Genomic DNA, 27,609 nt, shown 5'->3' with positions numbered 1-27,609 from the left:
TCCCTTCCGACAAACAATGAAGTGAAGATAAACGACGATAGATGGCGTGCCGGACGGCGACGTTGGCACTCCAACCGACCCGAACGGGACAGTTTTACATCTACGCTACGTCGTCTCCCATTGGACCGAACGATCGGTGCGATAATCATCCGTCCAACGGTGACCTGGGTAAGAGTCCAATTAAAAATTTAATTTATTCGTTTTTGGTCGAGTTTAAATTATTAATATTACTCGGGAGATACGAGAAAATGTTAACGAAGAATTATAATAAATTCGAATTTTGTTGGAAAGGCGAAAGCCGGAATTAATAAATTATTAATCGAATCTTCCCCTCGATCGTCGTCGGGAAATAACAGGAAACCGATACGCGTAACCCCGATCTATTTCTGGTTAGGGTGGAGTGTGGTAATTAGTTTTTATAACGCCAGGGGGGATGATTATCGAATTTTGAAATTTTGAATTTTGAAAAATTCGACACGTGGTTTTCTTGCTCGTGTAATGGACAGAAAATAAAAAGAACAAAAACAAAGTACACGTGGAATCGTGAAAATTTTCAAATATTTCCGTGACTCGTTTCGTTTACGTTCGCCTCTTATGGATGATAGCAATTTATGAACTGTTATCGGCTTTTCGGTAAGCTGTTCAAAATACATTCTTTCGGCCGTACGTCTGTTTGTATGTTCTCAATGACGAACATATGATTCGCTCCAGACGATTATAGAGGGCGAATTATGTCATATGATCCCTTTGCACCAACTTAACTTACAGATAAACTACTTAGTAGTAATTTGCTTTTGGTCCGAGTCAGATAAATTTAGTCTGGATATAATAATACGCTTGACTTAACACAGTTCATCATTCTTAAAGCTGCTATATTTTGCAATTAAACATAAATTTTAATAATATCGTGTAGTGAACTTTAATGTATTACGTTTCTTAATCAAAGGGAAAGGTTGTTAACTTTATAAAGATTTTTAAAATATTTTGCAACATGCCACGGTGTAGAATAATTCACTTTATATAATAAGTGTTAAGGGTCAAATTAGCCTTATACCAATTTTGTGCCGGTAAAGCGTGAAGTGCCATTTGTTATCTTTTAAAAATGACTGGTGAGATAAATATTTTACATTGAATTCCTTGATAATACTTAAAATGTTGGAGTTAAATTGGTTAAAAGTGTGCCTGGGATATTAACATCGGTTTGGATTGCGTCGTAAAAAACTAGATTATAAAATTATATTTAATTATTAAAATATATATAAGATATCGCAGCCAAGTTTGTTATATTATCGCTTTAAATGTGACGACTGCTATCGTATTAAACTGTATTGGAGATTCTCAATAACTTTGATACCGTATCTAACATTATATGTATCTTTATCTGGTCGAATTTATATTTAAACATTATTAAAAACATAAGCATATTTGTTCTTTTTGAACGATGATCAAATTTTATTTTTAATACCAAATTGTTTTAATTTGGACATTATCATCATATGTAATGCAGCTAAAACTGCTTATCACAACTAATCTATTATTTAAATCATCTAATCTAAAGTTATAAAGATAGAATTTACATAGCTAGATAAAATTGATCGGAATTAATTCCGTCTAGTAAAAAAATTTATAACATTTCGATGCAAAGAGATATTTGAATCTGTACGTGCTTAGATGTAGACCAGGAAACATGCAGCTACTGTTTCATAAGAATAAGGTTTCACTGTTGACAAATCAGTATCATCAAAAAATTATCTCTTTAAAGATTTAATCTCTGTTGTACAATTCAATCTCTGGTATACGAAATGTATTTGATGTATGGTTTAATGTAACAGTTAGTCTTTGTTTAATGGAATTTTCCAATTACTGATGTATTCTTAAAATAACATGTTACTTGTATACATCATTTGAGATTTAAATTTTATATAAAGTTTTTCAAAATATTTTATATAAAGATAAAATGTACAGTAATGCATTTATAGTTTAAGTTATGACTATAATTTCAATTTTGCTTTATTAAATCATTACAAATACATGAATAAAGAGAAAAATAAAGTAATCCAAAGTTTATATTAATTTTCTTTAAAAATTTTAAATTATTATATAATTCTTGTGATTTCTGTTTCATGACACAGAAGGATACGAATTTAAATGTGTTTTTTCCCTCATAGTTTACAGGAAGGTGGTTATAAATTCAGATGGCAGAGTTACATCAGTTACTGCAACTGCTAAACATTTGGTTTTATATAAGTCTATATATAAATTCTATAAATGCAAAGGTTTTATTGATGTAATAAAAACTGAATACATTAATTGATCAATTAATAATAATTTCTGCAGAATATATTTTTAAAGTTATCTTGTATTTTATTTATTTAATTATTTATTGAAGATGCATTCTCTAGAAATATTTTGTATTCAGTTATTTGAAATTAAATTTGAAGTGTTTGTATTTAGAACCTTTTGGCATTTTATATTGTTCTATTCCAAACTGTATTGGTGAACTAACAGGAATGATATCATTTATATTATAGAATGATATTACACTCATCAATAAATTTCTCACGTTACTTGAAATTCTCATTTATACTACAAAATAAATAATACATTCAATAGGAAGTTTTTCCAAACATTTAACAATTATCTGTAACTTAAATCCATTTTTTTTTTTAATTTAAATATTTTCTATGTTATTTAAGTTCTTATTTAATGTAAATAATTAAATTAGGAAACAATATTTAATTATATTTTTATGTCAGTTATTACTTTTATGTGAAAACTAAATGCTTGAAGATATTCTATAATCTAAATTTACATAGAGATAATGTTATGTAATATATATTGTAAATGATTTTCTGGCCAGAAGAAAAAGGAATGAATGGATCAAATATTGTTTTGAACTGTCTCCATTTATTAATGACTGCTAAACATTCTTGGAATCCGTTAGCTTGATAATATTTGAGATTGTTTTGCACATTTTGCAAATATTATTGGAAAAATTTAGATTAGTTTTTAGCTTTTTTTTTAACAGTTGTGTTTATGACATTGATTCTGTAAGTTTTAAGTTTGTGATTACAAAAACAAGACTGACATAGCTTATTAAGTATACATTATTTCTGTATTAACATTTAAAATACAATTTTTACAAATTTAAATAAAATTTATGCACATGTCATTGCCTTAAACATGAAACAAATTTTTAAATTATCTAATAATTCAGCTGCACTTATAAATTGAACAGCTAGTAGTTGCCAAATGCAACTGCTGCATGTCATTTTGCAATGAAAGATTTACTGCCGAATAACATGCTGCAGTTTTTTCACTAAAATAAGTCAGACTTTAAAAAATATACAGTAACACTTAGAAATGTTACACTGTTAAGAGGTATTTCTATCGTCTGTTTTGTGTCATCAGATTAAATTTAATTGAAAATTCATAAATTTATTCATTTATGTAAAGTTTAAGTTAATATATTCTTATAAATAATTAATTAAATTTTTACTTAATTATTTTCTTCAGAAAGCATTATGGAACAACAGAATTCAAGAGAAGAATCCTGGAGTAGAGAAGAAGGTTTGTATTTGTTATTGATGAAGATAATTTGATTTATTAAATTAAATTTTTAAAATAAAATTTCATTGTAGCTTGTATAGAATTGACAAATCACTTAATTGTCTTGTGCAACTTAACATTTCCACGAATTAGCAGTCTTTCCGACATCAAAAGCCAACTGCTCGTACTTCTGTTCAAAAAGATTACGGGAGTAGTTCTCCATGGTAGCATTTTATTAAATATTTGAAAGATCATTTACATATAAATGTTTGTTTTATAACATTTATATTTAATATAGATTTAATAAAGGAACCAAAAACTATTGAAGATGAAGCCCACAACATCCAAATGATTATTGACACTCTCTCCTTAGACATTTTAAACATATCTCTTTCACACATCATCGGTGAAGATATTGTGAAGCAAAATGTAATTTCTATTTATAATTTATTAGAAGTTATGGAAAATTACCTTTTGTATTCTGTACAGAACACACTAAGATCTGGTAAGAGATAATTATAACTTATTATTTAATAAATTTTTAATATAAAATGATTTAAATTATTTTGTTTAGAAGAAAGTGTTGAAGCAGAGAGAGATAAGCAGATGTTACGTGATGATCAGCCAATTCCTTTGAATACATCAATATGGTAATTTTCTTCTAGCTAATATTTTCTAATTGAGGATTCTTGTAATTCATGATTGGACTTTTACATACAAAGATATATGAATGTATTATTTTTATTTAAAATATATAAAATTCAAATTATTTTAATCTATGTTTGAATATAAATGTAGATTAGGCATAGGTTAATAATGAAACAATATATGTTGCAGCAACATATATTGACATATTGAATACATGCTGCTGCAACAGGTGTTGTTTCATTATTATTGAATAATTTAATTTCTTTATTTCTAATTCTTTACTATCTATGAATTATTCAATAAGATAAAAAATTTTCAAAATTCCTTCTTATAGAAAACTAAGCTTAAATTATATTAAGAATTAAATGATAAAGCCAAATTCATTATTGAGCTTTAACTTGGATACCTAACTTATGGTGTGATTAAGTCATCATCTTCTATTAAATTTAATAATTTGAATTAAATTAAATAACTTAGAAAATTCTGGAAGGAAAAATATGTTTAGTTAGACAAGTTTTTTGTATATTCAAATACCAATTTATAGTTTGATAATGAATTATAGCTCATGTTATTGTGACATTGTTACACTGCCAGCCTGCAGTTTTTAATCTTATTTTAATTTAAAAAGTCGTGACTTCTGGTCCAGACTGGAAGTTTGTATACAGTTAATTGGAGGCTCTGGCCCCTAAGCTTTCTATATCTGGTATCAATTTTCATCTGTTTAACTCAGTTCTTGTCATTAACAAAGGATGGATGGACAGACAACAGTGGGAATGTATAGTCTTCAATCTAAAAATTGCATCTCAATAAATATTTAATAAAGCTGACTTTTCTATTTCACTATAAAGATGAAATTCTTGCTTTAATGAATTGAAAGAGTTTTAAAAAAATAGGTAAGGAATAAAACTTATTAAAAAATTAATTAAATGAAATTTACAATTGTACAGTAAGATACGACTTTAAGAATGAATACAACAGCTCAGAGTCAACTTGATACAAAAATTGGTAAATCAATACAACTATACATCAAAAACATATTACGCTATAAATAATAGATGAGGATATTATAGGAAACGTTTCTATTGATTATGTTTATTGAATACTTGGAGTGTGTCGTCTAAATATCACAATGCATACTGATATATCAAGTCAACTGTTAGGAATCGTTAATGGCATGTTGGCCTACTGTTAGATCTGTTTTAGTTTGTCACTGTTTATGAGTAGATTAGATTTAAAAATTTTTAAGTAAAAGTTAAATACAGATATTTAATATTAAAAGTTTAAGAAAAATAACCTTATTTGCAGTATTTTTGTATTACTTGTTTGTATTACTAACATAATTTTAAAATATAGTTCATTTTATATCTAATAAATAAAATTTAAATGCATTAATAAGCAAAATAAATATTACATTTTATTATGTATATTTATTTTAAATTTATTTACTTATTACACCAATTATTAGTAATACTGTTAAGACAAGAGATTACTACCCCTATGCAACAAATGTGGCCTTGTTAAAATATAAAAATGACAGGTAAACAGGTAAACATAGACAATATGTAATTTATATATTGTAAGGATAAAATTGATGTAAAGTAAAAAGTACAGATTCCAAAAAGAATGCTATTATTTACTGTAATTATGTTAATTATTATATGAAAAGTATGAGTTGTATTCAATTGATAGAGTAACTGTTTCAGTTTCATTTGCCATCTGCATTCAAATGTCTTTTTGTCTACCACCATAGGAATTACCATAAACAAAAATGACAACTCTGCAACAGAGAAGATGTTTTGTGTTCTGCAGTCTGCAAACTCAGAATCAGTCATTATCAGACAACAAGAATGTTTGTCTTACAAGGTGAATCACTTTGAAATTGTCCATGAAATTCATGCCTCACAATGACAACTGATTTCAAGTTTGCAGACTGCAGAGTTCAAAATGTCTTCTCTGTTGCGGAGTTGCTAGTTTTGTTTATGGCTCTTCCTAGTGGCAACAGACAAAAAGACATTTGAATGCAGATGGCATGTGAAACTTGAACAATTACTATATTGATTGGTGCATACTTCTTGGGTAGTAATTTACACAATTCTTGACGGGTTAGCAAATTATACACATCTTGCTCTTCTTACACTTTCTTTCTCTCCTTCAGGGACGTAGGCATCCTTTTTTGTATTGTACAGACTTATCACACCATGAGGTGTGATAAGTCTGATACAATTAGCCAGCCCTGAAAATGAGAATAAACTATTATTTACATTTTACATAAAAGATAAAAATAATATTTCAAATATACTTAGTAATTGTAAGAATAGAAGATTTGACTTAGATAAGTAAGAAAATGTTAATAATTGGAAAAAGAATTCAGATATTTTAAGTTATTTAATGCATTGAATGAAATTGTGCTTTAGACATAAAAATTATAAATACAGGGTGGCTATAATTAGTTTTCATATTCAGAGTACTGTGTATCTATAACCAATAAGTGGATTAACATTAAAATTTGTATAAAGATTACGCAAAGGATGTGATAAAGGATTTTGCAAAAAGAAAAAAAGCACAAAGAAGACACATTTATTCATTCTCGAGGAACATGCCTTTAGTAGAGACTGTTTACTGATGTAAGTAATGTTACACAATGTGTACTTCATTTTTCAGGTTTAAAATTTAAAGGCAGTGTTTAAATGTAATGAACATTTAAACACTGACTTGACTTCATTAGTATTATAATGTTTAAAATAACAGATTAAAATGTTTCTTTGAGATTGGTCTTTGAAATTTACTGTATTTTGTTTCATGTATTTTCCTGTAAAGTGTCCCCTAGTCCAAGTTTTTGAACCAAAAATTTTTTTTGCAAAATCTTTTACTGCATCCTTTCCTTAGTCTGTACACAAATTTTGATGTTAATTTTATTGGTTACAGCTACAGAGTGCTCTGAATAGGGAAACTTCAATTATGGCTACCCTGTATTTTACAATACCAATATAGTGAAGTTACAGCAATTGTTGTTTGTTTGCAAATTAAACTATCTTTTTAGCTATGAATTGTATATGCAAGACATAAGTTAATAACTTGTAAACAAAATAGTTTAGCTCAGATAAAACTCTGATACATTTAAATCTTTCTATCAGCTGGAATTGAATGTTTAGAGCCAATTTTTAAATAAAATATACATCTGGAAGTAGAAAATATTAAAAGATTTACTTACAAAATTTGAATTGTTTTCTCACTGCATTGAATTTTTATATATTTAAAATATTATAGTATTAAATATTAGTATTACTATTATGAAAATGTACATCTCAAAAATTATAGTTTTTATGTACAATGGTGCTCTGCACCATTATACATAAAAACCATATGTATAATGGTGCTCTATCTCGTTTTATAGAAGAAATGTGCTGTTCGTTGAATATGTATAATTCAGTTTTTGACAATTGCCAAATAATTGCCTTTTTGCCAATGTGTTTGTCATGTGACAAGCACACAGGTACAAGCACATGATTATTTGCCAAGCATCAGCTCATTGTGGGAATTGCGAATGTTTGTCTGAGATTCATTTCCTTTGATTTAGTACACTATACTGATGAGGAATGGGAAATGGCAACTGCTGAATATTTCTCAAGTGAGTATGAAGCCATGTTAAGAAGGACAATGAAACAATATCTTCAGCACAGGTTGCTCTGAAAAATTAAAAATAATCATCACTTTTTTTGCCACTTCAAATTATTTATTGCTGCTACCAGTTTTACTTACTAATTAACATAGGTACTAGTAGCCTTATCAGTTTGGAGTCTGGAAAGCAAAATTAACATGTTAAGCTTTCATTTATAAATAGGAATCATTATTGAATAATTTTTTAATGAATAATTCTGAATAACACATTTGATGACAATGCTTAAACAGTATTTCACATGTTCTGTTGTGTGAAAATTTTCATGTTTTAGTCTACTGAAAAGAGATCAAAATGAAAAATATGTCACCCCAAAAAAATTTCCCAAAGTTTCTGTCAGTCAATAAAAAATTTCCCAATCTAGAAATGCTGCTCAGCACTTCATGAAAACTGCCTTTGGTTTTTAATGTTACATTCTGTTTTCCTGTCTGAACTTGTTGCTTGACATGACATCACACAAGTTCAGACTGTGTAATGAACAGGATATAGGCATATAACACAGGAGTTCAACATTCTGCTGCTTTTTCTAAAGTGTGCTTTTTGATTCAATTTTTCATTGCTTATTGAAATAAGTGCACTTGTTTTTATTGTCACTTTAGTAAAAATATTTCCAAATGGGAATTTTGGCACCATGTAGTGCAACCCCTGCTTCAGTATATCATAAACTTGTTACATATACATATTTAACTTTCTCTTTATATTAGGACAGATGATAATTTGAGATTGTTTTTCATATTTTTCCCTTGAACCACTGGTTATTTTGTGTAAAACTATGAATGACAAGACTTATAAACTTCTGAATAATCATGTACTGTATTACTTAGTTTAGCAGAACTTCAGAAATACTGTGGTTAATGAAAAAATATTCCATGTCATATTCACATTATGATGTGTTAATTGGAAGATGATTGTCCAAAAGACAGCTAATTCACAACTAAAAATTTGAGTTCTGCATTGGCCAATCCATCAGGATCCTATTTAGAATTTTTGGTATAAATTGGATCAAGTGTTTGTTCAAAAAGATATTTTTTGAAAACTAAACCAGTCATTACTCTAGTGGAATAAGTGCAGAATATTTTGGAGATTACAGAAAACAAATGATAGAATGTATTCAATAAAAGCAGAAAGCTATAATATGAATGTTAGAATTTTTCATATTTGTTTAGTTTTTCAATTACATTAGAAATTTACAAAAAATTTAACATTATATAATTCATGAAGAGTGTGATGCACTTCTCCCAGTGATGCTAAATATCAATTGATGGTGCATTTTTTTCAGTGCCACAAGATGGCACAGAAAGGATGAAGAATTATGTGTCAATAGCTGTGCTTCAAAGTGCCACAAATTTTATTTAGCTTTGACACCTTCACATGTAGGCTCACTACTTTTCAAACAACTCTTGTAACACACTTCACTTTTATTGCAAGGAACATTTCTGCAGTGGAATTGGTTGCAAAAACTTCTTTAAAAATTAAATAAATCAATAATAATTAAATGATTTTGCAAGAGGATTATATTGTAAAGAAATCATATGTACAGTACAATGCTCACTTATCCTAATTGCATTGAGATCTTTGTTTATTTTTTTGAAAATTTATACACATGTCTGTTAAAGAACTTGAATTTGAAGTATTGTCATCTAATACACAAAATAACACCTTTTACTTATAGCTGAGATAATTTTAATGAGAAAACTAACGTTTTCGGCTTACTCAAAAGGCACCGCAGAAAAAATTGAAATTTATAAAAGCAAGTTGGGAGAGGCATGCATAAATGCGAGGGACGCTGACAGCCTACCAACAGCTTGGAAATTCGTAGTTAAGAGATGTATCACGAACTCATAGGCTTGTCTTAGCTTGTTTTGGCATCATTCCTCGATAATCTGCCACTCTTTTTAAAAAAAGCATCACCAGTGGAATCGTTTCCCACTATAACGATTTTATTGTATATTTATTTATTTATATTACCATGTTCTTCCTTTTTTTGTCCGTTACTAACGATATGAATTTTTTCAAACATTTGTATTCTTTTAATGGAACGATAATGTTCCTTTTTTCGAATGTTAGAACCTGAAGATGGCTTATTGAGTAAGCCGAAAACGTTAGTTTTCTCATTAAAATTATCTCAGCTATAAGTAAAAGGTGTTATTTTGTGTATTAGAATAATTATTGGCTGAGCTAGTATCTGCTTTATGTATTGTTATCTCTTGGTATTAACAAGGGATTGGTTCCAGATATCAAAATCTGCAGATTCTCAAATCACTTACATTATAAATAGCTTAGTAGTTGCATAAAACCTATGCACATCCTCTCATATACTTTAAATTATCCTTAGAATATTTATTATAACTAATACATATAATTGCTATGTAAACAGTTTCTGTACCACATTTTTTAGGGAACAATGACAAGAAAAAAGTCACTACATGTTTAGTACAGACCCAATTGTTGTAGGCCTGACTGTAGTAAGTGACAGCAATAACAAAACATTTTTTTTTTTTCATCACTTAAAGATTACTTTCATTTAATAAACTGAAAGAGAAATATATGGAATAAAGCTTAGAATATTTAAAATACAAGCAAAAATTTAAATTTGGAAGTTTTTGCGACTATTATTGATGTCTGATCGGTTGAATCTGCAGATTTGAAGGGCTGACTATATTTGGAAAATGATAACAGTAATATAAGGAATTTGTATAAATATACTTTTATTTTATCATTTATACTCTTTGTAGGACACAAACTGATCCCGTTTCTGAAGAAATAACATCTCAGTCTGAATTAGAAGAGTGCATTTTTAATAAAGTAGATCAGCATTCTGAGAATAAATGTCCTCTCTGTACTTGTACATCCGAGGATATTGAAATTTTGCAGGATGGAAGCAGAGAAAATGTAGAAGACAGTACAAATATTTTGAAGGATATTAGTAATCAGTCATTTTATAAAACACTACCAGGAAGATTTGATTCTATTCCACCAATAAATTATCCTTACACTAAATCCTCGTCTAACAGTTCCACTTCAGTCTTGCCAGAACGGGTAAATTGTATTTATGATTTATTTATATTTGGTTGATATTTAATTCATTTAATTACTTAATTAAATTGAGATATTTGACAGGACACATCAGAGAGCTCCTCTGTACCACTCTTAATTCCGGAGAATTTTTCTGGAATTCGTTATCTGAAGCCAGAATTTGCAAAAGTAGGAGTGCAGTCTGATGATGGAAAGTTATCAGCTGGTAAGTAGATAAAATTATTTAAAACATTTTTAATTACATAATTTATAAAATTCATCTTTATTTATCATCAAAGATTCTGTAGATAAAGTCTCAAAAACAGAAATGTTTCCTAGTGAAAGTAGTTCAGATTTGGTTGATATCAGTCAGGTAAGCATTTAAATAAATTGTTTATCATCAACATGAAATAATTAATTGATATTAAAAAGAATTATGATGATATTTTTATATAAGGAAATAGGAAAGATATTATATATATATATATAACATTAAGTATAAATGCTTGTATACTAAAATTAATAATGATCATAATCATGTGGTAATTTAAATCAAAAGGTAATGCTCTAAAGGAGTAACTAATTATAAATAAAAATGTAAACTCTAAGTCTCAAACTTGTTTAATTTTTTCCTTTTAAGATTTTATTTATAGCAGAAGTTACAGGTAAAATTATCTTCACTGTTTCCAGATATTCTCCTCTAACTTAAATGTAACTTATCCGAGAACTATTCAGTAATCATTTGTTTGTGAAATGGAATGATATAGTTAAAGGATGACAAACTTAGACAATCTCTGCAAACCACATAGGCCACATAACTCAATATTTTTCAAATTTTGGCTCTCTATCTCATTCTGGTGACTCTTCAGAGTTAGAAAATTTGACCCCTACTTCTAAAACTGTATAGTCTAAAGAAGGCATACTTTCAAACAATTTTATTTACTTTATTTTAAAGTTTAAATAACAGATGGCTTTTTCAAATGATTTTCCTGTTTAAATGTTTAAATAATAATAATAAAAAAATTGGGGTCTTGCCTGTTTGTCTCTGTCGGTCCGTTCATCTCATCTAGTTTGTCATTGTGTTCGTTTCCTTTTTGTGCTGTCTGTCTAGCTGTTAAGTAGTATTAAGATTTGCATTCAGTTTTATTAGTATTAAGTAGATATAAGTCTTCCTACTAACAGCCACTTGGCACTAACTTCTACACTTAGCTATTCATGGCAGCACTCAATTATTGGTGTTCGCTACACTCAGGTTTTCTTTTAGACCCTTTGGGAGACTACAACCTTGCAGCATTAAAACTGCATGCCAACATCAAACATAGAGGGTAGCCATATGTATGCTGTTCAGAGGGATCCTATCTTTCTCTACTGTCTATCTCCTCTCCCTCCTTCTTCCCCTCCCCTTTTCCTTACCCTCTTTTCTGCCGGCTAAACACTTTGTGTATGGCCGGTGTCTTTCTTGTATGTATGTATGTTTTAATGTTGCCAGTTCTTTTAATGTTTAGAATTTACATTATACTGTTGTAATTAGTCATACACACTACATAAAACCACATAATTTGTATTTTTGTGTTATTTTGTATATATATTATATATCATTCTGTATTAATTTTTTTATAATAATGAAATAAATTATAATTGCAGTTAAAATTATTTATAGATTTTTGCTGCTGTTGCTTACCAGTTTTTGATAGATATTGCTAATTTATTGTCTGTTTTGCTCAATGTTTCTTCTGTTATCAGAGTCCCTGATACTATGATCCTTTACACACCATATCTATAACACATGAATGCATGACATGATGCAAATAATAGGCTATATTGCAGCCAAGAATAATATTTATTTAGGAAGAGACTAAGCCATGTGACCAGATCCAGTATCCCATTTTAATTTTAAGTATCATTTCTATATAAGTAAACTATTCAAAACAGTTAAGGAATATTACTGTAGCAGGTAATTGAGGTGTTTGCTATAAATTGTTATGTATGGCTTAATGAAGAGTGTAATATTCTTTTTATGCAATAATGTGTCCAGAAAAATATTGTCCTTAGTTGCTGAAATAATATAAACCATTTTAACCTGAAAGGCTACTTTATGCAATACAAATATCGTCAATTTTTGTTTCTTGAAACTTCAATATGCACAGATTTGCCTCATTTAAACAAACCTGTGACTTGTTTGAGACCTTTATCTCACAACTTGTAACCATGTCACAAAGAATCTAATCTGACCGATTTTTTGCTCTTTGTCTCATTATTGAACCAGTCAGTGTCATTGTATATTAGATTGTATTCTGCCATTCTTGAGAGAAATTAATACTTTTGCACACGTTCAGAACAACTCATATGCTGTATTCTAGCACATAATATAAATGTCTGAATCATTAAAACATCTTACCAGTGTGTTTCAGCTGCAACAAAATGTTGGCAATAGTTGTATCGTGTAAATTCAAGTACTGAAATTTAATTTATTAGCTCCAATGACTCAAGCTGTTTCCAAGGGTTGTAGAATATTTAACAGCACATAAAATTATTTTGCATTAATAATTGGAATATATTTAAATGGTTTCCAGTAGAAATAGCATAAAAGGCTATTTTAATTGAAATTATTGAAATAATTTGCATGATCAAAAATCTACTTTTAAAATCAAGAATCATATTTGTTTTCTATAATCAAGAATTTATTACATTATATAGATTAACTCGAAAATGCATCGTAAAATTGCACCTATGAAGAAAAGACATCAAGAACCAAGTGATAGGTGAGTTTTAGCTAAATGATTTGATTCATAAAAAATTGTGTATTTTCAGTATATTTACCCATATCAAAGTGAATGTTTTTGACAAAAAATGTGAAAATATAGAAAACTTTTGAAATAATGCATCTCTACTTTTACCATTCAATCACACACAACTTTGAACAAAATCTGTAAATTAATATGTAAGAGAACTCAACTTAAAATGACCTAAACATAATATTGAGTGCTTGAAAATTCAGGTTTGAGGCCGTACTACATAATGCAACATGCATTTTGTTATTATTTTGTCATTTTTTGCACATATAAAGTGATTCTTTTTACATTTAAACATATTGGTGTTCAATTATTTCTATTCTGTTTCTGTTAGTACTTGTAAATGTTTGATTTTTGGAACACCAATCTGATGACAGTCATTAAATCTGATTGAAAATGTTAGTTTTTTCCAGTTAAATAAACCTTTCCTTTTGCTGCTGTACAAGATTGTGCTGATTGAGTGATATACTGCTGTACAGTATATAACTTAATCAGCACAATATGATATACTGTAGCAGTTACTTTATAAATTATCTTTACATTTACATTTGTTGGTTATTGAAAAAATAAGAACGATTTTAATTACTATTTTATAAACTTTTCTATAAATTAATCTTATGTGTGCATGTAAAAAATCACAATGTTATTTAAATATACTGTATATTATATATAGTATAACATATAAACAAACAATATGATCTGCAATTGACATTTCACAATATTGGTTTTTCTTCAAAATTTAAACCAAATAAATAATAAGAAAGTGAAAATAAATTTTAAAATTTCAATTATATAATGTTATAACATAACAAATTTAAACATACAAGCATTTGAGAAAAAAATTACAAATTAATTGTAATAAGTACTTCTTGTGCAAAATATATTTCAATTTAACAGTGAATTTTATGAAATATGTAAAGCTGTAATGATAACTTGAACATTAAAAGTTGGTTATCATAAAGTGGATTGTAGTGTCTTATAAAAATTTGTTACTTGCAAAAAAATGGCAGCTAAAAAGGAAAAAGCGCACACACAATTCAATTCAAATATTTCTTTTTTAGATGAAATTGTGTCAGTTTTCTTATTTGATTATTTCTCACGATGAAATTTAATATAAATGATATAAGGCTTTCTTTACATCTGTGTAATTCTCTTTTTTTCATTTGCTGAGACACGCTTCAGGTCTTTGCCCTCTTTTCTCGGCTTTTTCCAATAGGTGTTATACATTTAATTTATCAAAAATGTATAATAGTGTGGCTTTTATCTTTAAAATACTAAAATACTTATAAAAGCTTGGGTTCTTAAAAGTTTAAGAACCCAACATCATGTTTTATCCTCTGCCACATTGCAAGAGTATCTACACACATAAGCCATGTGTGCTTGGACCATGTTAGTTCAGCAAAAGTTACCACTGCAAGTGTCTAGACAAATGAAGAGGTGAAATCTGTCATTTATTTCAGCAAAAGGCATCAAATCTATGGAACTCCATCATAAACTGAAATTAGTCCTACAGTCCTAGTGTGACAATATTGCAACAAGTGTGGAAGTGTATTGCAAATACAGAAATGACTAGATCCAGTTTGTTGGACAAATAAACAAATGGGCTAAGTAATGCTCTTACTTTGAATATATACATCTGTATAAAACTGTTTCCTAAATTAAAGAAGTATACTTTCAGTGTAATTAAGAAGTCTTAAGTGCTACATCTGCAGGACACGTTTTTTCCTCTGTCTAAATTTTAATTTCTTGATCTATCTCTAAGCTTATGTCAATTCCCTCAACAGACAAAGTGATTATATCAAAGAATAAACTTGATACATGGGTTGTATCTGTCACTTATTCCTTGCTCTAACTTGTTTTCTTCTTGATACATTCTGATAATTTACCCGAAAAGTTTATGACATTTATAAAATAATGATGAACATAACTCAAAATAATTTTTTAAAATATTTGCAGATTTGATTAATGTGATGTTAATTTTTAATAGAAATACTTTAAATTTTTTTTATAATAAAGTATTTTAATTGAATTAATTTTTGAAATTTTTTTGCAGGTTGGAAAACTTTTCGAAAAAAAAGAATGTTCGATTTTTTGCTAGTGATGCTGCTAAGGTAGGAAATTGTATATATCTATTCATAGCTTAAGATTTTAATATCTTATTAGTTAAAAATGAAAATACTGGTTGTAAAATGTGACATTCTGTTTCCTAAAAAATGAAATGTTTAATGCAAATGAAGCATTCACAATATTCCTCTAATTTTATTATTATTTCTTTTTTTGCAAACTACTTGAAGAGTAGTGATATAGCTACTTCTTGGGATTTGTCCTGTTTACATATTAGTATAACTAGTATTTATATAATATATTATAGAAATACATAACTTGTTTTAGGAAATAGATTACACTGATTGAGCAAAACATTGTGACTGTGTGCTAAAATGCTCTTAAAGTACTCTGGACTGTCAAAGGCATGGACTTTAAAGGTATTCTGTGGTATCTGGGACTGTGCAGTTATAAATAAGTCTTTCAATTCTTTCAAATTTCTTGGTGTGAGAATGGCAGAGTGGACCTTATATTGTACAATGTCCTGACTCAATCCACACATTTACTGGTAGGATTGAGATTTGACAAATTTCATAGCCAGGTCTGAGGAATAAATGGTGCCTTGTGACAAGATTGTCTTGTTGATAAAGGGAATCACCTCCATTGGGGAATGTCATTCTTGTGAAAGACTGTACCTGATCTGAACAATATATAGGTTGGTGTATCTCATCAACATATCATCTACAGGAATGAGGGAACCTAAGGCTTTCCAACAGAAACATCTCAAAAGCATTACACCACTTCTATGGGCATATTTTTGCTTGGTCATCAGTTGTTATGAGCCAACTGTAGGCACTGTTGACAATGTACTGATGTTAGCAAAGGCACCTTGATGAGTCAACAGCTGCATAGTGTTGTGCACATCAATGTTCTGTGCAGTTTGCATTGAGAAACTTTTCTATTAGGTTCTTCATTAAAGTCACCTGCAATTTCTATCACATTTGTCATTTTACTACATTTTACAAGGGAGTTTAGTCTTTGTTCTCTTTGTTCTTCTATGATGTAACTGAAATGTGGTTAATACTTTTTTGGACTATCCCTGGTAGGTACTCCTCACAGTTACAAGGAAACATCCCACCAGCTTCAATGTTTTGAAGATTCTTGTCTCCAATTACTTTGCCATCACAACTCATCCTTGCTTAAATCTATGCCCATTCCTATTTTAGTAACACTACAAACAGTGACTATTAGCTCATCATGATGGCTTCTTACTTATAAAGCATTTGACATTTACGCATTCAAACGGAATCTCCAGCCTCTATCATTCATTACACTTTAGGATGATTATAATGTTTTGCTAGATTAGTGTATATGTTACAGTAAAAATGGGTTTTTACTGTAACATCTTGAAACTAGTTTTTACTGGATGTCATTGTTAAAACCCATTTTATCTAGTTAAAACTAGAATTTACTGCTGTACATGTTTTGATTTTAGATAAAACTAGTTTTAACTTTTAACATTAGTTAAAACTAATTTAGCTACATAAATATGTTTGAGGGAAATAAATAAAGTGATAATTGGGATTAAAACATTTGTATTATTTAATACGATATTTATTGAAAATATTGGTCACACATCTGTGTTATTAACATTAATTAACCCTTTGTCCCTGAAGGCACCGATCGATCAGTACCCTGGCTTTTTAAGCAAAATTTCGAGGGTACTGATTCATTGTTACTTTGGTAAATATCGATTTTTTAAAATTTATTAACAACAGATATAATCTCGTTCAATATGAAGTGAATAAAGTATAATAATTCATTATATTAGTTGATAGCAGTATAAAATTTTGATTTCAAACAAATGTTTGATATAATATGCGATAACTTCACAATGAATAAACATACATGCATAAGTGTTATATCAAATTGTACAAAACAATATTCTACCTCTTTCTGGGTCAGTGCCAGCAAACAACTATGTAACTAGACAATGTTAATTTTCACAAAATGTTACAAATTATCAAGTTTATGTGTCAGTTCTGATATATATTATTTTTGTTTCTTATAAATTTTTCTAATAAAATGTATTGAAAAATATCATATTTAAAACTAAAGATATTAATAATTGTAAGTGATTTTTTTCATATAGATATAATGATAATTTGATTTTTGGTGAATTTTTAAAATAATATTGCCTGACTGACATATATTGTCTTAGGAGGGATCGCAAAATAAACATAAACAAGATGTCGGGGGAAAAGGGTTAAAGCGATACGAAATTCATCATACACTATAGGAATGTGTTAGCTGAATGACCTTGGTCGAAACAGTTTTTATTAAGCCATTTTGTTAAAACCCGTTTTGTCTAGTTAAAACTAGTTTTAACTCAAATTCATTTTTGACTAGCAGTAAATTCTAGTTATAACAATGACATCCAGTAAAAACTAGTTTCAACTAGTTAAAATGCATTTTAACTAAAAACGGGTTTTTACTGTAACATATATGAGTACTAAAATGATTTTTGGAAATTTTATTTTATATTCTGAAATTTTTCAAATACAATAATCATAAAAGTTTTTACTTTATGTTGTTGGAAGTAGAGGTTGTTGGAGCAGTTTATAGAAATAATGTTTATATTTAATTTTATTTAACTAATTAATTAATAAAGATGATTGAGAAATTGAATCATCTTTATTAGATTTTTCATAGCATTATAATGTATAAAACTGTTTTGATAGAATTTCAGCAAGAAAAATCTACAAATCTATGAAGGGAAAGTTAAAGAAGACTTAGAAAATTTTCAGGCTGTGTCCCAATCATCTCAGTTTGTGGTAAAAAAAAATTACAATTTAAAAAATTTTGTAATGTGAAATTGGTTTAATTTAAACAATTTTTGTTGAAAATTTTCAGGATAATGTGTACAAAGGTATATTCAATACGTCGAATCAAAAGCTGACACCAGTTCGCAAGAGATATAGTAAAACAGATATTTTGTTTGATTAACTTTTTTATATTATATTTATGCATATAATTAATGACAATTTACTAAATGATAGTTTGTAGAATAAGGAAAAAGCATCCTTTGACATCCCAAAACACTAGTAAGGAAGAAGATAATAGTCATGACAATGTGATAGGTTGATTGAGTGTTTTGGTATAGTAGTCTGAACTTTTTTTTAAAGATTAAAATTGAATTAACTTTTTATTTAGAAACCCAAGAAAGTACTCTTGATGATAATGAATTTCTTCGATATCTTCGGGACGAATTGCCAGGCATTCATTTATCATCGGCAACTAAAAGACGCATGGAAAGTCAGTATCGCCGACATCTATACCATGTTGGAAGCCAACTTAGAGATCATAATTTTAAAAAATCGAAAACTGAGAAACAGGTTAGAATCTCTAATTTACTGCAGTTTGAATTAATGAAAATGTAAATATTTAAAGTTTATATATAATAGTACGCAGAAGCGGAGATACGGAAACAGTTAGTATCAAAAATATTTCAGAAAGAAAGAGAACACAATCAAAGGATGGTGAGTTAAATTTGATTTTACTTACAAATAATATAATGATTGTAAAATTTGATTTTTTGCTTTAGAAAAGGTTAAAGGAAGAAAAACAATTACAACAAAGAGTAAAAAGTACATTACGTGACAATCAAATTAGCAGGATCCGAATGAAACATAGTTATAATGAGCAGCAGCAGTTTATAAAGAGCAAGATGAACAGGAAGAAGACAAAAGAAGAAAATGTTAGATTGCATTTTAAGATTAAAAACAGTAATTTATCTTATATCTAATTGCTATGAATCTGTGGTTTGTATTATAATAATTTCAAAATATATAAGTATCTCTTTATCTTGAGCTCTTCACTTTGTATGTAGATCTAATGCTTTTAGCAGTTCTAAATGACCTCAATGTTAGGTTCATTAATGAATACCAATAGAGATTCCATTACAAAGTAAGTACATGCTGTGGGTAGGTTAACTATCAAGAACTTGCATGGAAATCATTATACAAAATATAGCTCTTCATTTTTTAATCTTAATCTCATTAATCTTTTTCTCAGTTTAAATTCCTTCTGTGTTTGAATTCATTTTTATTGGTCTTTAAACAATTTAATACGTGTCTGCACGGTAAGCAGGAGTTGCGGGTTTGAGTCCCGCTTCGGACCGATTCTTTTCTTCCAGTTCGGTCTAAATTATTTAATTAAATTATAACAATTTAGATTTGAATACGATTTGTGCTTGATTAATGCTATGTACACAATTGTTCGAAGATTGTACTATTAAACATTATCAATCAAACAAATAATATTTGAATAATTAAAATGACACTGAAATCATTTTAACAATTAATGGATTTAAGATAATTCAGTCTTTTACATGGTGATTATACTACATTCTCAGGGATTCACTTTAAGGTAATCATACATGTCACATGATGATACAAAATTGTGATTGCATTTAAAGTGCATTTACATATATTTATTAATACTGAGAAACTAAAATAAGAAAAAAGGCTTTCTATATGACAAAAAAGAAAGGAATTCAAAGTTACATTACTAATATTATATATTGGAGGCAATAAGAGTAGCGTTGATAGTGAAACCTTAGATATGTGAAATTTTTATAATCTTACTTGTTTAATGGAGATTTCTTGAAGAAATTAAAAATTTTTACATGATGATTTTCAATATGTAAGAACATGCCTTCAATGGACAGCAATGCAGTTTTGATTGCTGCTTTCCATTTTTAATAATTTTGTGCTTCTTATTTATAAACTATGAATCTCATGAAGTTCTTTTAATTTTTGTGCAAGTCTGTACAAAGGTTTTCTGTTTTTTGGGTGTCATCCAAACATTTTTTTATTAACAAGAACTTTGTACTTATAATACTTTATGCCTATGTTATAAAACAAAAATAACTATAAAATACAAATAAACAAATTAAGTTTCTATATATTTTATTAAATAAAATATGGATAACTACAGTTGAACTCGGTTTTGATTAACAAAATAGTAATTATTGCCATTTACAATTAGATAAATGATAAATTTCTGTAATTGAATATTCTTGTTGTTAACATAAAATTAGTTAAAACAAAAAATTTGAATTTCTAGTTAATGAGAGAATTATATGAAGAAGGTTTAGCAATACAGAAGGAAGAATTACGAGAACTGCGTAAACTTGCAAAAGAAAGAGAAGAGAAGGAAGCTCAAAACCACAAAATGTATATGGAATCTATGGAAAATTTGTATCCTTTTTTTAAATTACAATATATTAAATGAAGAAAGATAAATAGCACAACGTTCTTGCATCCTTGTAAAATGTTTATGTAATACAAACAGTCAGACTACTTCCTGTTATACCTTAGGTTTAAAAAAAAGTCAAGAATCGAATAAACAACATCTGTACAAACTTGTAGGCTAAGACATATTTACCACACCACTCACTCGTATTTGTGCCAGATTGTATAAATCTGATAATATAACTTAAAATTGATTTCTTTTTCCTTGTAACTGTTAACAGTTTAAGATTATTTATTATTATGTATACCTTTAATTTCATATTTATTTTAAACAAAATATTTAAAACTTGTGTATTAATTTCTTTAAATGTGTGTTTAAAATAATAATACAATGTTTAAGACTGAGTTTATGCAGAAATAAGAAATGCAAAAAGAGATAGACAGATAGTGAGGGTAAACTAAGCAAACCAATGTCAAACACCTATAGGAGTACACACCTTGTTTTCCTTCTACTTGTATTCATGAAAAAGTGGGAAGGAGAAGGCCAATGAATTTTATAGTGTGTACTATATCCATTTGCCACATTTTATTAAGCTGGCATCATGTACAGTACAGTACAGTTGAATTATAAAATTGCATCCTGTGTTTTTTCCAGCTTCTCGACATTAATGTTCAACAGATTCTCAACATGCTTTACTGATGCCATTTTATTATTGTTGTTGAAAAGAAGTGAGGCTGCCAAACTACTATGCATGCACCAATTTAGGATAGGAGAGAAAAATATGAGAGAAAGTTCAACAGATTGAACTTTTGACAACAAGGGAAACTGATGCATTTCTCTCACATAATGTGTGAGAACTTCAATTCTGTATTCTGCATAAACTGCATCATAAATGAAAAATCTGTTGCTGAAAGTTATTTTTTGCCTGTTTTTCTGTCATCTGTAAACAAACCTAATACAGGACTCTAATAAATGTTTACATGTTTCCACACTCTTGATTTTATACACATGAATATATGTATAGATAATTTTGATTGCAAATTGAAAATATTTTGTATTAAAGTTTAATACCATCTTGGTCAAAATATAAATCAACTCTTTGATTTTGAAATCTTTACTTTCTAGATAAAAAATTAGGAGCTGAATATTAGTTGATCTTTTTCTTATTAATTTTGCATAAAAAATTAACAATATGATCAACATAAATGAAATTTTTATTGATTTCAGTGCTTCCTTGAATGTATCATGACTATCAAAATCAAAACAAAATTTTCTGTTTTGGTTTTGCTTTTGCTTGTCTTAGTTTTCTATAACTGTCTAAAACATGTAATTATAAATTTATGCATTTGATATGTTCATAATAGAAATTTACTTATTACAACAAGATAGCGTTCATAATAAGTTTTCAGCAATTATCTTGTAGAAGACTGTAAATAAATGTCTTTTCCTTCTTCCTGTCTTTACTCACACTTTTCCATTAATCACAATAAAACTGCAAAGTTAAAATGCTTTACACTAAATATAATTTTAATAATCTTTCTTTCTTCCATATATGAACTTTAGTTTAATTAAACATGAAAGTTGTTTTCCTTAATAAAATTCAGTTATAAAAATCAACTTGAAATGCTTACCGAAACCATCAGCGCAGAGAAAAATCTACTGGAACAAAGAGCAAAAGCTCAGTCTAGAGTGAGTATTTTAAAGAATTTTTTAATGCTTTCAGAGGAAACAGGAACTTTATTTATAGAAAGATAATACGTTTTACTGATATCAGTATGTCAGATATGAAGAAAATTTAGTAATGTAATATGAAGTGTGCAATGCCATAATGTTGTAAATGCCAAAAAACAGAATTTTCAGGAGAGAGAAAAAACACTTTTTCTAATGAACAAACTTTAATCAAATGCTAGAAAAATTATTTTAACAATTTACACTGTGGAATAAAACATTGGGTTAATTTCAAACACCTAAGTATGATAGTAAGGAAGCAAAAAAAGTTTAAAAACAGGGTTAGAGCAATAAAGTTGTAAATGCCAAAAAAAATTGCAGTCATAAAATTAATGTTTCTACAGCTAAAAAGCAGTTTTGAATACCAAAAACTTACATTTAAATTATTAAACACAATTTACAAATTCAATATCAATTTTAACATTAAAATCTATTAGTGACTGCTTCCTGGCTTCAACAATGTTGGGCCCACAGTTTTGGTACTTGGAATTGGGCTGTAATCTTTATCAATTGTAATATAATTATGATAGATAAAGGAAAATATAAGCAATAAGATATTAATTTACTGTAATAAAAGTTAAAATGTATTTAAAAGCTTCAAATTTGAAAGATTAATTTACGTCCGAATATCATTTTGAAATATCAAATAATAAAGTTATACAGGTTAACTATTAATAAACTGGCATTCAGTTTCCCGGTTCTGCTAGCTTCTTGAAATAGGTTTGTGCTATTGGATTTAAAAATGGTATCATTTTACCAATGTCAGGTTTCTTGTTTTGAGGAATCCAAAATGGGAGCGAGCAAGAGGAAGTAGAAGATTTTTGAAATCATCAATGCTAACTCCATCTTTCTGCACATTAACCCCACTGCACCATCTTGCTGCTTTACCTCTACCTTTAGCAACCATAACTTTACCAAAGTTATTTGATGAGAGTCTAATTTGGGATGCTGTTGAGATACCCAGGTCTTTTGTATTCAAAAATGCAAGGGCAATCGATTTAAAGTCATGAAATTTCTCAAATACGATGCAGGTAAAAGGGTTTTTGGTCTTGCACTTTTAATGATGTCCACAAGATCCTTTAGCGTGTAGGCTTTGCATTTTTTTCTTCGTTTTTCAATTGGAGCAAAGTCTCGATCACAGCTGAGAAATGTGTGACCCTTTACAGGATATTTATGTGATATTTCTGAAAATACATTATTGGCCAATAACACCAGATACATGGCTATCACGTATTGATTTTTGTTTTGACCAACACAGTTGTCTGACCACAAAGTCAGCTTCTGTTGGTCACCAATAGCAGCCTCAGTAGTAATATAATGGTATATACAGGATGATATTTCCAAAGACCCTCTTCCTCCAAAATTCTCACTCCACAAACATCCTTTCTCTTTAATTGAATCGCGAATTCCAAGGTTGTAGCATGCCAATTGTTGAGCATAGTACATTTCAGTGTGTGTTAATTGCAATATATACATTTACTGCTGCAAGTCAAAAGATATAACATGAATCTGAAGTTTTTGCATTATTTGTGTCATTGGATGTGTGTTTTGTGGTTACTTCAGCTCTGCGATGATGTAATTCCTGTTCTGTTTTTGCTGATGTATCACCAGCTTTTATTCGTACATCAAAACGATCACAAATTGAGTAAGTATCCATGTGAGGTCTTTGAAAAGATAGATTGAATTTGGTCAGGAAAATTTCATTGTACTATTGTTGAGTAACTGCAGCTTTGCTCCCAGCGTACTGTTGACAATATTTCTCCAGGAAGGTTCTATATATTCTGCTAACATTGAGATCAGATGATAAGTACATTTCATCTGTACTTTTGGCTCGAGCATAATGACTTTCTTCACTTGGAAAACTCCTAATGTGCTCAATTATTTTTTCTGTCCACAGCTGCTTTCTGCTGGCCTCCTTTTTGATCAGTTGCATCCATTTTTTCCTCCAAAATCTTTTCTCCAATCAACTGAATTCTTTTTGCAGTAACCCAGATGTATTACACAAAGTCTTAAGGCAAACTCTTACTTTCCTTCTGCCAGGAAGAAGCAAATGATAACTGAAAGAGAAAGCCTTCTACTTTCAGAAGGATGGTGGTACTTCCCATAACATCTGCTTTTTATCATCTGGGATGAAGATCTTTGAAGATAACTCTGCTGCTTATTGTAGTCAGCCAGTTCATAAAATTGTTGGAAAAGTTCCTGATGGTAAACCAACTTATGTTTTTGCAAGTGAAGGAACACTTGCACGTCACCTATAACAAAAAGTTTGACAAACTTGTTGAAAACAGTCATCTACAAGTTGTAAACCCATGCATAGATACAATGATTATTCATATCTTGTAAATCTCAAGTCTATATCTATATTTTTGAAGTATTAAGTCTTTTACTTACCCCTGTTGGTGGATCCTTTCTCAGATTAACTTTCTGTGATATGGGGGAAATGTACTCTAAGCCACCACTATTTTTTTGTTTCTTTTGAATGCTCTTCCACTTTTCTGCACATTTCTTTCTTTCTTTTAAGTATTTCATACTTTAAGGAATTCATTTCAATTTTAGAATAAAATCATAAAAAACTCACTGCATTACAAATTGGAATAACAAAATGATGTAAATGTAAACCATAACATTTTACATGTCAAAAGTCACGTTGCTTGCACTTTGGTGCTTAAAACATTATGGCTTGCACATAAATTCATCTTCAAAATACAGCCATTTAGAGCGCCATTATCACCACAATAGTTTTTTGTAGAAAAAACATTGCATTTAAAATTCATTTCTTCAATAAAATGTATTTTGAGAAAAATGGCAATACAACCTTATGGCATTGCATGCTTCATACATATTTACTGGAGATTCCCTGGATTCTTAATGGCTCTACTAGAGAGTGATTGGGAGAGAGGTAGGGAGGGATATAATTAGCATATAATGAATTTGGAATATCAATAAAATATATTGTCTTGTATAATTAAAGATTTTATTTCCACTAAAATTTCTTATTTTGTCAATTGTTTTCTGTCAGGTGTTGGAACAAATACGTCGAGACTATCGCAGTAAAATGGAACGTCAGTTGAAGGATTCCAGAAATAAATTGCTATCTAATGGAGACTTTCATTTCCGAGAAGCAGATGCAGAAAGAGTTAGAAATTTGTGGAAGAAGAAAGGGACTACAAAAATACTTTCTAATCAAATACTTAGGAAGAGAAAAAACTGAAATGTAGTTTGTATAGAACTTTTTGTATATATAGCTAGTAATTAATCTGAATATTATAAAACTATGAATTATATGTACTTGTAATAAATGTTGACATTAATTATTATAAAACTATTTATGTAAAATGTTGTTTGTTTAACTTTGACAAATATTTAAAAATATTTTTAACCTTACAGAATTTTAGTTAATATACAAATCAAGTACATAAAATATGAAAACAGCATGTGATACTTTATACATTTATGTATCTTTATGCAACAGTATTTTATATTCTGACAAAATTAAATTGTCAGAAATCTTTTTCTTTTAATTTTTTTCCAGTTAGCAATTGTTTTCTTTGTTCCAATATCATAACATTTAAATGAAAACACAATCAGTAGATCCCTGCTTTATCATACTTTTACGTCTGATACAAATTTTCTGTTATAATTATGTGAAATTTTCTGTTTAAAACTATTTTTTTGTTGGCTATTGTACAATTAAATGGTATTTTCAGGATCAGAACTTAGAAATGAAAGCATTGGGATCATTTTTTGAGATCTCTAGTGCAGGAATCAATTTATTTAGGGAATTTGCAAGATCACTGTAAATATCTTCTCGGATGATTCTCATTTTGTCTTTTGAATTGTTTCCTTGTTGTTCGGCTAATTCTTCAAGTACCTTGTTCACTTATGTCTTATGATTATTTAGTAAATTCTAAAAGATAACCACCTCAGTTTCTTTAAAGTTCATTGCTCATACTGTTTGAACACCATTTGTATTAATTTCATTCTGTACTATGAGTACATTATGCTCTTTAACAACATTGGGCCACATTGAGAAATACTTTAGGATATTGATCTGTTATTGCTGATTGTTTACATAATGTATGGTATTTTCTTTACAAGTCTCTGATCAACTAATGTTCATTATTATTAATCTCAACCAGTTGATTAAAATTGAATCATAGAGAGTACTTTTGGTTTGTTTGCCAAGAGATTAAGCAAAATGCTGGTGATCCTAAATTATGAAAAACAATTCCCTTTATCAGCCAGTAAGACTAACTGATAAATCAATTAAAGCATTATAAGTTCAATACTTAAAAATTAATCTTTGGTTTATCTGTATTATTCATTTGTCTGTATTTTGTAATACAGTGGAACCTCGCTTATTAAGCATAATTCGTTCCAGTCTTACTTGTAATGCGAAACACTTGTTAAGCGAAACAATTTTTACCATAGAAATTAATGTAAAATATGATAATGCGTTCCATGCCAAAAAATGCTCAAATGTTTTATGTATAACGTTTATTCAGAAAAAAAATTGTACAATGTACACTGTTAAGAAGCGTGAATCATCATTTCTTCTAGCGTGGAATGAACCATCCTGGAATGAGAATTCGATTTTCAGAAAACCAAAAAAAATCACAGATAATATACTTATAATTTATATAATATGTATACAAAAAAAATCACAGATTTGATAAACACTCCAAATGATATGCCAACTTCTTGGGTTATGTAAAGGCTATAATTAAATATTAGAAATTAATTAATTTGACTAGAGGTAGGCAGTTATGTTTCCATCTCGTATTAAATTTAATAATTATAAATGGTTAATTTTTAATTCAGACATTTCTAAATTTTAATTTGGAATTGATTACTAAATTTAATGACCCAAGAATTTGGCATATCGTTAGGCATGTTTATTAT

The 27,609-nt window shown here is 28.7% G+C and overlaps 1 protein-coding gene across 2 annotated transcripts; it reads left to right on the top strand.

The window, feature by feature from the left end:
- Positions 1 to 41: 41 nt before the first annotated feature.
- LOC136975250 (centrosomal protein of 95 kDa-like) lies at positions 42 to 26,032 on the top strand. Of its 2 annotated transcripts, none has more exons than XM_067270283.1 (19): positions 42 to 168; positions 3,517 to 3,570; positions 3,642 to 3,773; positions 3,848 to 4,054; positions 4,124 to 4,199; positions 10,609 to 10,912; positions 10,994 to 11,114; positions 11,188 to 11,261; positions 13,586 to 13,650; positions 15,734 to 15,791; positions 18,465 to 18,557; positions 18,637 to 18,703; positions 18,783 to 18,863; positions 18,937 to 19,118; positions 19,188 to 19,262; positions 19,328 to 19,480; positions 20,851 to 20,984; positions 22,584 to 22,668; positions 25,727 to 26,032. In XM_067270283.1, the coding sequence occupies exons 1-19, from the start codon at positions 42 to 44 to the stop codon at positions 25,916 to 25,918; spliced, it is 2,280 nt and encodes a 759-aa protein (XP_067126384.1). In that variant the 3' UTR covers positions 25,919 to 26,032. The 2 variants fall into 2 exon arrangements, with proteins under 2 accessions (XP_067126384.1, XP_067126386.1); XM_067270285.1 differs by lacking the exon at positions 42 to 168 and adding an exon at positions 256 to 633.
- Positions 26,033 to 27,609: the final 1,577 nt, after the last annotated feature.

Source organism: Centruroides vittatus, unplaced genomic scaffold (genome assembly GCF_030686945.1).
Source record: "Centruroides vittatus isolate TY-2023 unplaced genomic scaffold, ASM3068694v2 contig_367, whole genome shotgun sequence".
Lineage (NCBI taxonomy): Eukaryota > Metazoa > Arthropoda > Arachnida > Scorpiones > Buthidae > Centruroides > Centruroides vittatus.
The sequence above is the reverse complement of the archived record's forward strand: the minus strand, read 5'-3'. Positions and strand labels throughout refer to the sequence as shown.